General features: G+C 38.9%; 1 protein-coding gene across 4 annotated transcripts in view; it reads left to right on the forward strand.

Moving 5' to 3' along the window:
- EPG5 (ectopic P-granules autophagy protein 5 homolog) overlaps window positions 1-12,781 on the forward strand; it is a 46,689-nt gene that overhangs the window by 4,577 nt on the left and 29,331 nt on the right. For 2 of the 4 annotated variants that reach the window (XM_015848195.2, XM_015848196.2), the window contains exons 3-15: window positions 693-936; window positions 1,786-1,922; window positions 2,488-2,595; window positions 3,251-3,324; window positions 5,280-5,388; window positions 5,873-5,987; window positions 6,557-6,707; window positions 7,517-7,672; window positions 8,024-8,181; window positions 10,309-10,463; window positions 10,622-10,762; window positions 10,966-11,130; window positions 11,955-12,077. In XM_015848195.2, coding sequence (XP_015703681.1) covers window positions 693-936; window positions 1,786-1,922; window positions 2,488-2,595; window positions 3,251-3,324; window positions 5,280-5,388; window positions 5,873-5,987; window positions 6,557-6,707; window positions 7,517-7,672; window positions 8,024-8,181; window positions 10,309-10,463; window positions 10,622-10,762; window positions 10,966-11,130; window positions 11,955-12,077 — 1,836 coding nt within the window. The remainder of the gene's footprint in view (window positions 1-692; window positions 937-1,785; window positions 1,923-2,487; window positions 2,596-3,250; window positions 3,325-5,279; window positions 5,389-5,872; window positions 5,988-6,556; window positions 6,708-7,516; window positions 7,673-8,023; window positions 8,182-10,308; window positions 10,464-10,621; window positions 10,763-10,965; window positions 11,131-11,954; window positions 12,078-12,781) is intronic. The other 2 variants (XM_015848198.2, XM_015848199.2) reach the window with 1 other exon arrangement.

Below are 12,781 nucleotides of genomic sequence, written 5' to 3' on the forward strand. Positions count from 1 at the left end.
CTGCCTGCTTGATTCTCTCCTGCTTCACAATTTATTGCATGTCCAGAATAGTTGTTTTCTGAGTACCAATTTAAAATTCATACTCAAATAATCTAAAAAAAATACAAGACCAAACTTCCAAAGGGCATGATCTGAAAGTGTGTTTTCTGGTTGCATAAAAGAATAGTGGAAGAATCATGTGTTGTGACTTTTTTTAGATGAAGAATTGGAAATAGGGAGAAGGCTGTTATCTTCTAATTCTAGTTTGGGAAAATCATTGCAGTTCATTTCAGAAACCTTAAACTTATTACAGGCAATTACTGTAAATACTGAGTTATGAGAGTTTTAAAAAAAGGTCTTACTTGCTCTGGTATATATGTTCCAATTTAAAATACCAGATTTAAACACTTACAGGAATGTTTAAACTGCTGATCATGCACACTCACTGGGTGTAAGAGTTTGTTTGTCATTGTCAGTGATACAGGCAGGTCACTTCATGCCTATTTCTGTATTTCAGTTGTTGAGGGTTTATAAGAATCGTTTTTTATTTCATTGTTCAGTAGATCTGAAAAATACGTAGAATGTTCCCAAATGTTTGTCCACCTGTAAGCTTTGAAATCTGCTGAGGGGAGAGTCATGTCTGGGTCACTTTCTGTAAGCACGTTTGACTAAGCGTCAGAATCACTTACGTGAAATAACTGCTCTATTTTCAGGGTGTCTGTGCAGATCAGTGCAAAGTGACTGGTCACCATCGCTACCAGACAGTCGAGATGAATGGAAGCGTGTTGGCAGAATTGAAAAAGCTGTTTGAAGCCAAAGCAGAGCACGTGCATCAGACGCTGGCATTGCACTCCTACACGTCAGTGCTGTCTCGGTTACAGGTGGAGTCCTATGTGTACAGGTTGCTCAACAGTTCCTCCCTGCTGAGATCAGTGGCTCTTCACCAGCAAGAGCAAGGTGTGTTCCTATTGTGCTGCTGTGTTATTGAGGGTGCCCAGCACCTTGTTCACCTGAAGTTTTAGAGTCTTGTTGATGGGATTTGTGTACTGGGGTGTAGCTACCCTGATATTAAAACCTGTCAGTTTTTATGGAGGGATCGGTGGAACACTTTTCTCATGGAAAAGCTCTAGTTTGGTTAACCTATTGTCCTGGGGAATGGAAGATGATTGCAGGATTCCCATCTGTCTAGGCTGTATACTGCCATGGATTACTCTAGAGAAACAGCAGGTGAGATGGGACACCTGGAGCTCATTCTGTTGTTATCAAACGTGCCATATAATAATACAGTCCCTTCTTCAAACTGATGATGTACAATTTTAAAAACTACCTGCTTTACTGCTTTTGAAAAACTATTTGAAATCATGCAGCTCTAACATTTGAAAATCATTTTAGTTTCATCCTCTACGTATTTGGGTTTCTGCCTATATCATGCTTTGGCTAAAGTATTGTTCTCTCTGATACTTATCCTTTTATGACATCCTTACTTCATCCTCCCCATCCTGGTTGGTTTATATGCATAGTAAGTGGAGGTGCTTATAAAATTTACGTTGAGGGAAGGCCTATAATGAGAGTAAACAGAGTATTCTTGTAATTAGCCTTCAGTGCTTAATTATAAGATTAAACTTTGCTACGTAAGTGTTCTTTGTCAGTTTTAACAAGCAGCTGTGTTGAAATACCTTGGTGTCTATAGTTACAGAGAGGAGGTTTTCTATATAGCCACAGAACAACTATGTACTCTACCATTCTGAAAGCTGTTGATAAATGTTCTGTAATTCTTTTTTTTTTCTTCCTTTCTTTGATTTGCAGTTTCAAAACAGTCTGAAAATCTTTCTGCAGACTTGAGCCACTTGAAGGAGTGTATCAGCGTTCTCTTCAGTTTCACTCGCAGAGTGATTGAAGATCCTCAGTTTCAGAGTGACCTTCTCGTGTGGCTGCAGAGACTGGTGAGGGAGTAAGCAGGGATAGAGCTTTTAGATCCAGTGCATGGGATGAATTACAGAGTTGTTTTTCCTACTGACTCATAAGCAAGTAGTTTTTTGGGCTTCTGCTCTTTTGTGAGCAGAATGTCTTATTGAATGAGAGTGAGTTCCCTGTTGTGATGAAGTCAGTGAAGATCAACTGTAGTAATGAGGGCTGGCACATGAGCAGACAACACTGTGCACATTGGAATTAAGTTTATTTTTTGTAGTGCACATGGAGTATTAATGCTTTTACTTATTTTGTAATTTGGATCAGCATTTTTGAGAAATTTCTGTTCTTGCTTATTTTTAAAGTGGCTTTTAATATAGTTATAATTAATTTTCTGTGCTATAAAGAATGATTGCCATTGTGGCTTATAAACCAAGCAAACAGGCTTTTAAATAACGTTCCACTATAAGTCACTCTGGAAACAGACTAAGTGGAAAATGTGAGAGTAGAAAGAACAATACTGCATTTTCCTACTTAGCAAGACTATAAAGGAACGAACCTTGAAATTATTTACATCAGTGCAATATTTTTTTTCTTTAGGTTTCAGTATTGCAACGAATTGGCTGTCCTGGTGACCATCTCTTCCTTTTCAACCACATCTTGCGTTGTCCAGCTGGGATTGGTGAATGGGCTGTTCCATTCATTCAGGTGTGAATGTTTAATTCTTTGGTTTTGGAAGGCTAGAATAGGTGAGGTGAGGTTAGAAGCACTTCTATGTGTGAGTTAGAAGGGCTGAGAAAGATCAGATTTTACAGCCTGTCCATTGAAACTTGTGTTTCCCTGGAAAGTTTATTAGCTGGGTAACGTTGGGATTCACTTTGGTTTAAAGGGGGCACACACATCCACAGGCATTGTTTCAGAGAGGGAAAGATGTTGGAAATCTGGCTGTATGAAAAGGTCCCAATTGTGCTAACAGAGAAAAGGCAAACAATGAAGTAAAAGGGTAATTGGAGGTAGCACTGTAAGTTCCCCCTTGCTCAACTCCTAGCTTCCCCTTTGGTGCCAAGATGTATATTGGAGGGGAAGAGAGTTGTTCTTTTGTGGTCCTCTTGGTGTATTTTGTTCTTATTTTAATTCCTTTCTGTGAGTACTTCACAGTAGTACCCAGTATTGTGTCATAGCAGCACTGCCTCCTGGATGCTGGAATTGTCTTTTATGAGTAGTTTTCAGTCTGAACTAGAAGCTAATGGAAAATGTGGAACTCAGAATACAAACCTTGCACTTAAGACTAATTTATCCCAGTTTTACTTGGACTGTAACTTAAATTTACTTTTGTTTCTTCCTTTATTACATTTAATTGCAGATCAAAGTCTTGGATAACCCGTCGGGGGTCTTTCATTTCATGCAATCTCTTGCCTTGCTTATGTCTCCTGTTAAGTAAGTATGAAAACAACATTTTATTAACTTATGCTGATTTAGGAGTAGAAAACATTGTGGTAGAAAATCTAGTTGTCCGCAGCCCTGAAAGTGCACAAGTGAGAGATTCACAGCTAAAGATTTTTACTCATTCACCTTGAAATACAGCTGTGGCAGTACATTTTCCTTCTGCACAAGATGTGGTTAAGGCTCGCTTTTAACTGCAAAATAACCATGATGGCTGGTTTAGTGGTTTTTATTTTCAACTGTGAATTCTGAAATGGGGTTTTTGCCTTGCATGATGACCTGTTCAGAATGCTGTTTCTGCAACGGACAACCTTGAATAAGTGTTTGCTACATTGTTGTAAATGCTGGTTGTGTTTCTTAATTTGTTTTTCATGGTTTTTTAAATCTGGATGGACTACATTCTGCTTGGAGGGGCTAGCTAATTAAACCAGTCATTAGTGAAAGCTCCTGTTACATGCTTTAGATAAAATGTATTACTTACTTTGATTCCCCAGCTCGGATCTTAATGCCAGAGGAGCAGTGTGTGCTGGCTTTTAGGGTTTTGTCTGATCTGGAGTTGACTGAGACTTCTGCTTGTTATAGAACATTGTTTTAAAAGGTCTTGTTTTGCCTTTCTAGTCTAGAACTTTTTGGGGAAACAAGTGTGTCCTGAGAAATTTGTGTTGCTGGTGGGTTGTTAGGAGGTCCTTCAGGAAAAACTGATGCAAGATGTTTGGAGTGGCTCTCTTAACTGTTCATATAGGAACATGGAAACTTTTAATTTTAGAGGTCTGACATTTGCCTGGTACAGCAGCTGTGTATCAGGAGCCAGTTGAGATTTTAAACCCAATTTAGGATAGGCGACTAATGTTGTGAAATTCATAATTGTGAAACTGGTATGTTTGTATTATCAGCACAGGGATTCAGAGAGGTCAGGAGTTTTGTTGCTGTGTGCTCAGGGTTCTGATACAGCATTCCTACTTAAAAGGAAGTTAGGTGTTACCATTTTAACTTCTTATATTGCCTTTCTGTATGTTTGTTTGACTTGCTGGTATATATTTGAAGAGCTGAAGATTTATGTGGCAGAGAATTTTAAGCTAGTGTCCCAGACTCACAGAGGTATAATGTGGAACTGGAGCTGTCTTGATATGAAGCAATTCTTTCCTGGAAGTTCTTTGGTAGTGGTAGCTCGATGTACTAATGTTGGCATGGTGTCAGCTAATGCAGCCTTGAAAGCTGTACAGTGGAGCTGACCTGCACGATCTTGTAGGACATCAGGTTTGACATACTTGTTAATTTCTTGTTGTTTAATTTGTTTTGATTGTCTTCTCAGATGTGGGTAAGGCCCTGAAGGCAGCTAAGCCTCATACAGCTACTTATTTCCCCTGTGGTTATAACGGTAAAAAGTAATAGTGCAAAAACTTGTGGGTTAAGGTAAAGACAAATTAATTGGTGAAACAGAAGTTGTGCAGTGCATGCAAACAAAACAAAATAAGGAATTGATTTGATAACTCCCTGTTGGCAGGTAGGCGTAGAGCCATTTCCAGAAGAGCAGGACTCGTTGTACATAATGTTTATTTGGAAGACAAATACCGTAATTAAGAACACCCCGCCTTCCTCCTTCTTTTCTTCAGCATTTACAGCTGAGACATGGCACTGTAAGGTGAGGGATATCCTGTTGGCCTGTCTTGGTCAGCTGTTCTGACTGTGTCCCCTCTGAAGCACTTCAAGTTGGCAGGGTAGCATGGGAAGCAGAAAAGGCACTGTGAGCATTGCTCTGCAACAACTAAAACATCAGTGTGTTACCCATGCTGTTCATCGCTGTTCCAAAGCACAGCACCATAGAGGCTGCTGCGAAGAAAATCAACTCTGTCCCAGTCAAAACCAATACAGTCTCGTAAGGAAAAGATAAAGAAATTCAGAGGTTTTAATTTTTTAATTTCCCTAAACTTGATTTTTATTTAAATCAGAAATCGGGTGGACTTCATGTGCCATATGAAACCGAATGAAAGGAAAAGCTCCTCTTCCTCTGGGAAGGAATCTGGAAACTGGACACTGGTAGATGAAGGAGGAGAAGAGGTACAGCAAATGACTTTTTTTTTTCCCCTTTTTTCTGCTTTTATGCAGCCTTACTGTATTGATCTTGTGAACTGGAGTAAGAAAGACCAACTGTTGTTTAGTGGCATCATGTGAACTTTAGTTGTTTTTTATTCTCCTTTTGCCTCTGTGGTGTAATAATAGATAGTCGTGGTAGAAAATATTGTTTCTAGAAATGAGTAACAAGGATGGAGATAAATTTAAGAGGGCTGTTGCATGGAAATAGCGCATTTGAATTCTGCTTCTCCTCATAAACCACATTTTTGAAAAAAATCATTTCTTGTGCTGTTTCCTAGTTGATGAGCACAAGAACTCAGACAGGAATTCTGGAGCTTTTATAAGTGAGAGGAAGAGTTTAGTTATACTTCATTTTGTTCCTTCAAGTAAACTGGAATTGATACAAATTGTGTAGGCAGTTTATTGTATTTTCTGTTGAAAAGCAAATAAAACTGAGTTTTATCTGTAGGATGAGGATCCTGATACAAGCTGGATTCTGCTTTTGGAAGATGACCTGATTGTTCTGTTGTCACAGTTTCCATTTCATGAACTTTTTCAGCACTTCCTTGGGTTTAAGTCTGCAGGTAAAACAGCTGTTTTTCTTATGGTAATTGTGTTAATGACTACAAAAGCCGAGAATACTGCTGCGTTTTTGGAGTCTCTGATCTGAAGTTGTCTTTGATCTGAAGTTGTAATGAACACATGCAAGTACTCACAGACTAAATAGATAAGATGGAAATCTGTGATGTTTATATGAGATAACTTAAAATGTTGCAGCAGCTCTAGGAAGCAAAACACTGGAGTCCCTTAGTGTTATCTTACAAGGATTTATCCTCATAGATGTGCTTTCAGAAATAATTTTTCCTTCTTGCTTATAAGCTGTAACATGCTGTGACTATTTTCCTATTATTATTCGTGTTCAATCTGTGGACAATTACATGGAGCAACTGCTTGTTAGAGATCTTAAAAGCTGCATAGGCTGTTTGTACTTTCATACTTAACAGTATTTGTTATCTCTTTCTTAAAGGAAACATAAATTTCAATGTCTATCTGACAGACAGCGAAGATGCTTTTTGTTGCTTTGAGTGCTTCTGAAAGAAAGAATCCAGAAGTCATATGTGTTTTTTTGATACTTGTCCTGTCTTGGTCTTAGGTACTTATTTTCCTGAAAAAACAACTTCTCAGGAGATGATGAAGATTTTTGCCTTTGCAAACTCCTTGGTGGAACTTCTGTCTGTGGGGTTAGAAACATTTAACAGAGCACGATACCGACAGTTTGTGAAGCGGATTGGTCAGCTGATCAAGTAAGGGAGTATCTTCTCTGTGGTATAGTTTAATCCTTTTCATGCATTCTGGTGTAAAAATTAGATTTTCTTCATGAATAAGCTAGCCAAGAGCTGGTTTTGGCTTGTTTTTGTTCTGAGAGCTAGTTGGTTTGGGGTTAGCTGATCTGTTATCTGATGTCCCTGAGTCCTTTACCTGAAAGCTACCTGTGAAGCAAAGAGCTGCAGTGTCTAAATGCTGTAGCTGCAGAAGAGAGCCAGGTGAACTATGAAACACCAGCAAAGTTTATTTAATCTTCTTTCTTACATACTGTGCTACTGCTTACTTGCAGTTATAATCTAGAATTGTTTCAGTTTTACTTTGGTGTTTCTTAAAATAGATAAATTGCACCTTGAAAATGTTCTTGCAAATGTAACTGGAAGCTAAACATTGCTCTTGATTTTTTTTTTTTAAGCCCTTAGCATTCACTTGCCTTCAATGAGTCTGTTTCTAATGGGGTTACACTTAAATTACGTGGTGTAATTAATCTTTTATGGTTTTGTTGCCTACTCTACCATTGTAGAGCTTGAAAGATCATATGCAAATTAATTTGATATAACAGAATATTATGCATTGTTTGCTTGCAAAACCGAGGAAGCATAGCACAGTAATTTTAGATTCACTGTCTCCAAAACAGGGAATTAAAGGAATGCACTATTCATATGGCAGTCTCTGGAAAACAGAGAATAGGGTGTTAAATATCTCTTGTAACTAAACTGACTGCATGTCTGTGTTTTTGATGGCGATGATGTGCTTACTGAGACATCTACAACTTTGTTCTGCTGCATAGGATGACGCTTTGTCATGTGAGTGACCACTGGGCCCAGTACATCAGTGGCAATAAACAATATGGATCGACAGGACATCCATACTCCATGGACAAGTTACAGCTGGAGTTTGATGAGCTGTTTTTCAGAGCTGTTTTACATGTTCTGAAGGCAAAAAGGTAAGCTGTCCCGTGTGGCTGATACTGGCCTCAATTTGGAGTATCATTTTGAAGGTGTGAGATATTTGAAACTCGGAATTGCAGTAATTTTAGATACTTCATGGTTTAAACGAGACTGTAATATGCAGGATTTTTCAGTACATTGGTAGCATTAAGATGGGGAAGAATTACACCTTGAATTCTAGTATCTGGCAGAAGCTCTGGGTACTTGTTCAGTTCACAAATAGGTTAACTCAAAATTAGAGGTACCAAAACACATCTTCACGTTCCTAATTCTGTCCTAACTGTATGGTAGGGGTGTGGGCATATGGCTTTTATTTAATTTATTTTTAAAGTCTTCACATCTAACAGGCTGGGAGTCTGGCTCTTCATGTCTGAGATGCCTTACGGGACATTATCCAGTAACATGCTCTGGAAGCTCTTCTTTGTCATGCACTGTGCAGAGAGTGAGAACCTGGAAAAGCTCTGCTCTACTTTACAGCCTGCTGACTGCAAAAAGAGACTTGAAGGTAGAATTTCTTCTCTCAGAACCATTTCTAACAGATTCAGCTGCAGCTACATGAGCAAGAGGCTTAATTCTTTGAAGGTTCCACTGTTAAATATGCCCTCTGCAATATGACTGGTCCAGTGTCCTCAGAATTGTCTTGGGTAGTTTACAGGAATTAGTTTTCTCTCTCTCCTAGATGCTTCAGAGATGCAAGAGTGCCATGCGGCAGGTGCATCTTATGTGTTCTCATGTCAAGTTCCACCTTGACCCTCAGCAGCTTTGGCAGTATGATTTAGATCCCGAAACACTGAATTTTTTTCCGCTTATGCGCTTTTATGAGCTGTTTTTTGTCTGTTAGAATTGGAATCATAGGGGTTGGAAGTGACAGGCTCCTTCTGATAGGCTGAGCAGGAAAGGTCAAGTCTTTGGCTGTTGCTAGCTGTATAAATATTCCTTCATCTTTTCCTAAACTTGGTAGTATTCGTTTCAACAGTGTGTGTTGTTGGATATTTACTTACCTTCTACGTCTACTGATGCTGTGCTTTTTTTTTCCTATATAGTTCTTCTTTCTCTTTTCCCTTAATTTTCATCCCTTATTGATCTTCTGAGCCATCATGAAGGCCTCAGCTATAGCATAGTTGTGTAGAAGCCGTGTAGAATCCTGCTGATGCAGGATATTTATATCCTCTTCTTTCTTCTCAGTTGGTTGTGTCAGCACACTGATGTCTAGGCAGTGAACATCAGCAGTTGTTAGTGGAATCCATCTAATCTTCTCAAATATTATTATTTTTCCTGACACCAGTACAGTGCTGACTTATTTCCCTTAATTCATACCCTAATACACCATGGCAGAGACATTCCCTAGGGAGTGTACCCCATTGATACTGGTGGGGATGTCATTGGTCTACTGTGAAGAGATGAGGTGAAGGCTCTGATTTCCTTTCTCCTCATCTATATTCACTCCCAGGATACAGCTCAGTGGGAGTCTGTGAGCTCAGCAGTGCGTGGAGCCCAGGTACAATGCAGAGGAAGGTTTTCCTTAAACAGAAACCTGCAGAGAATACTCTGTCCTCATGTACTCAGCAGCTCTTTGCTTTCCATTTTTGGTCTCGGTTCATGAATTTACCAGGCTGTTTCTCTCCTATCCAGTTTGTTTCCAGCTTCCTGCCCTCTTGTTTTGCTGGTCTGTGCCTGATGAAGTGTGTAAATCACAGCGTTAATGTGACAGTTGCTGTCACGGGTTCATTTCTTGCTTTCATGTTCTGCCCCTTTCCCTTGTGGCTTACTCTGCTGTGCCTTTAGATGCTGTAATGACCAAGTATTTTCTTGCTCTTGAATAAGGAGATGAGTGGGTGGGATGTCAGTTTTATGTCTGTTGTATCTGTCAAGACTGCAGTTTGTACTACAGTATGGGAAAACCAGCTCGTTGTTCATTAAGTGTTGTTTTTTTTTTTCCTTTTTCTTTCTGTTTGCCTGCATTTCACTCTTGTACTTAAAGAAGAACTTCAATTCTTTGCTTTCAGATGTATTTTCCAAACAAGTATATTCACTAATTTTTGTCATATTGAGTTTCAGAAGCAGAAATTGATCTTTCTCTGTAACTCTTTAGTACCTCCTAAGCCCAGTGCTAGATGTTTTTGTTTGTAATCAGCATAGAATGATCTCTCTAATTTAATTGCTACTTGAGATCGTGGTGTGTGCAATTAGCAGAATCTCTTGACTTGATCTAAATCTCCCTGCTCAGCTTGGGTGGGCTCAGTTTTAGCCTTTTATTGAATGTGACACTGGTTGGAAATGGAATGCTTCCATGTAATTTGGGCTTCATCTGGTGAACTGATTGCTGCAATGTATCGTGGAAGCTGAAAACATGAGAATATTTTTACAAGACAAAGATTCAAGCAGTTCTTCCTCTGGGTGAGCTTTTCTTGAAGCAATTTTAGCTTTCACTCTGGATGACTGGAGTATTTTCTGAATCACACGGGCTCACTACATACTTCTGTGTTCCTTGCACTTTTCAACTGCTTATTTCTGAAGAGAGGGTCGTGACTTGCAGGCCTCTATTAGTGGTAATTTCTTTGTAACTGATTCTTTCTCTGGGGTCAAACTGTGTAGAAGTATTGATTATGTATGTCCTATGTGACTTTTCTAGACCCACAGCACCTTGAAAGTTTTGAAAAGTATCTCCAGTCCATGAATGGCTCAGAAGAAATTTGTCTGCTCACCACATTTGCTCAGATGGCACAAACCAAACGGGCTGATGTTGATGAGGATTTTATCAAAATTGTTGTTCTGGAGATATATGAGGTGAGAAAATATTACTAGTCCATTCGTTCTTTGTAACTGTGGGAACTGTGTCTATTTAAACATGAATGATTTGGTTCTGTGTTTTCACAAAGGTGGTATATTGCAGAATCAGTGAAGGTCAGCCATAACAAGTAACTTCTTTTTCCTCATCTTCTCAGGTGTCGTATGTTAGTCTTGCAACAAGAGAGACGTTTTCAAAAGTTGGTCGAGAGCTCCTGGGAGCAATTGCCAGCATCCATACACAGATTATTTCTGTGCTGTTGGATCGAGTTAGAGAGACCATTGAGAAAGTTGGAATGGTGAGTGAGAACCGCTGTCATTTAAAGCAAGCACCCAGTTGTAAGTCATACAAAACATGTACGGCTACAGCTCAGTATGAATGGGTCATACTAAAGACCTGTCTGGGGTTTTATTTTTCTATTGTACCACTGTTGAAGGTTGTTAGTACAGGTTGTTTTTCCATACTAAACATTGAATTACCTTTCATTTTCTGTTCTCAAAGGTTTCTTTGTATCTGTTTAAAGAACTGCCTTTGTACCTGTGGAAACCTTCTTCATCTGAAATAGCACTGATTCGAGACTGGTTACTGAATTACAGTCTAACCACTGTGGAGAATAAACTAGCCTGTATTATCTTGGAAGGTCTGAACTGGGGATTTTGTGAGCAGGTATGTATTAAAGCCAGGAGTCTTGAACTTGTTTGGGTTTCCAGAGGTTATATACTAAGTTATATACTGTTGATGCCATAGCTGTACATTTGAAGGCATGGGAAGGTAAATTCACAGTGACTTTCTAGCTGTTTGCCTGAGGATTTGCTTGTGTTGGTTTCCTTTAGCACTGTAGCTGAAATTGAAAGAGACTGAAGCAGGTTTTTTTTTTTTGCCTTCGGTAAGGGAAATAGCTGACAAAACAGCTGACAGGGTGCTTCTTGTAAGACATTTGATAAAGATATCCATGACAGCAGACAATAGAGGGATCCCCCAGCTGGTGTTTATGAGGGTGGTGTGACTGCAGTTTTCAGGATTGTATATTGAAATGTTTTTCACAATGCAAGAATACTCTTGATTGAAATGGTTTCAGAGCCTTGGTATTTTTTTTAAATGATGGGGGAACATTGCATAGATTTGCTCTAGAAGCTTAATCTGTCTAGGATTCAATCCAAGCTGAGTGTACTTTTTTTAAAGAGAAACAGGAATAGAGTAGGAAAAATCCTGTAGCTTATGTTCAGTGATTCTTTTTGGCATTGTAATGACTGTACAAAATTCTTCCCTTTGCTGTGTTAACAACTTTAGTACTTGGAGACAAAGGTTGCTTTACTTTTTCTCCCCATTTTTGACCACAAGTGAAAACAAGTGAATGGGAGGGAAAATTTAACTGGGAGGTCTTTGCAATAGCAGTTACATCGGATGTGGGAGGAAAAATACTTCTTAGAAGCTGTAGAAACCTTTTAAATGAAGCAGAATTCTGGTGTGATTCTGGATTCTGTATTTAGAAGGATGCTCTCCATCTGGATCCAGCCGTTCATTCTGAAGTTGCATTGATGGTCCTTGAAGCGTACCTGAAATACCTCTCCCAGAAACCATACTCTGGATTGCTTTCTGAAAGCATAAAGCAGGTATTCCTTCTTCAAATCTACAAGGGAAAAAGGTACTGCTAGTGACAGATAAGAAGAACTACACATAAAGACTATTTTCTATCAAAGCTACTATTGTAGCTTTCAAGAGCTACACTATCATGATATTATCATCATAATATCCCAAATCTGAATATTCATGCAGTCACAGTGCTGTCTGAAAAATAGTGCTGTTTTTTCTAGTGGAATGTCTATATGAGAAAACAAGTGTTTTTAATTTGTCCCCTTGTAGGTTTGCATTGTTATCTAGCCTGTAGTTGCAGTGTTATGGTCTGCTCTTCCTAAGCAACATCTGCTTATGCAGAGTTGGGCAGCGCTTACTTATTGAAAGGGTATTGAATGCAACTGGTAGACATAAAAGGCATTCTTCCAGTGTCTCCAGTTCTTAATTTTACTTTATTTGAAGACTGGAGTGTTAATCTCTTTTAGGAGCTGTTTTAGTAGTGGTCAGTGCTGTGTTCCCTGGACACCCTACAAACACTTTAATGTTGATTTTTACAGCACACTGATGACTGAGGAAGGTATGGCTCCAAGTTACAGAAGGGAAATGGAAGGTTAGAAAGATCAAAGTTAAAAATGCCTTTTTTGGATGTTCAAGTAAAGATGCTTGCATATATTTATTCACAGCTCTTAGTATTGTGTTGTTGCTTTGTCTCAGTATTTCCTATACAGTGTTTCCTCCTTTC

This window comes from Coturnix japonica, chromosome Z (assembly GCF_001577835.2).
Source record: "Coturnix japonica isolate 7356 chromosome Z, Coturnix japonica 2.1, whole genome shotgun sequence".
Lineage (NCBI taxonomy): Eukaryota > Metazoa > Chordata > Aves > Galliformes > Phasianidae > Coturnix > Coturnix japonica.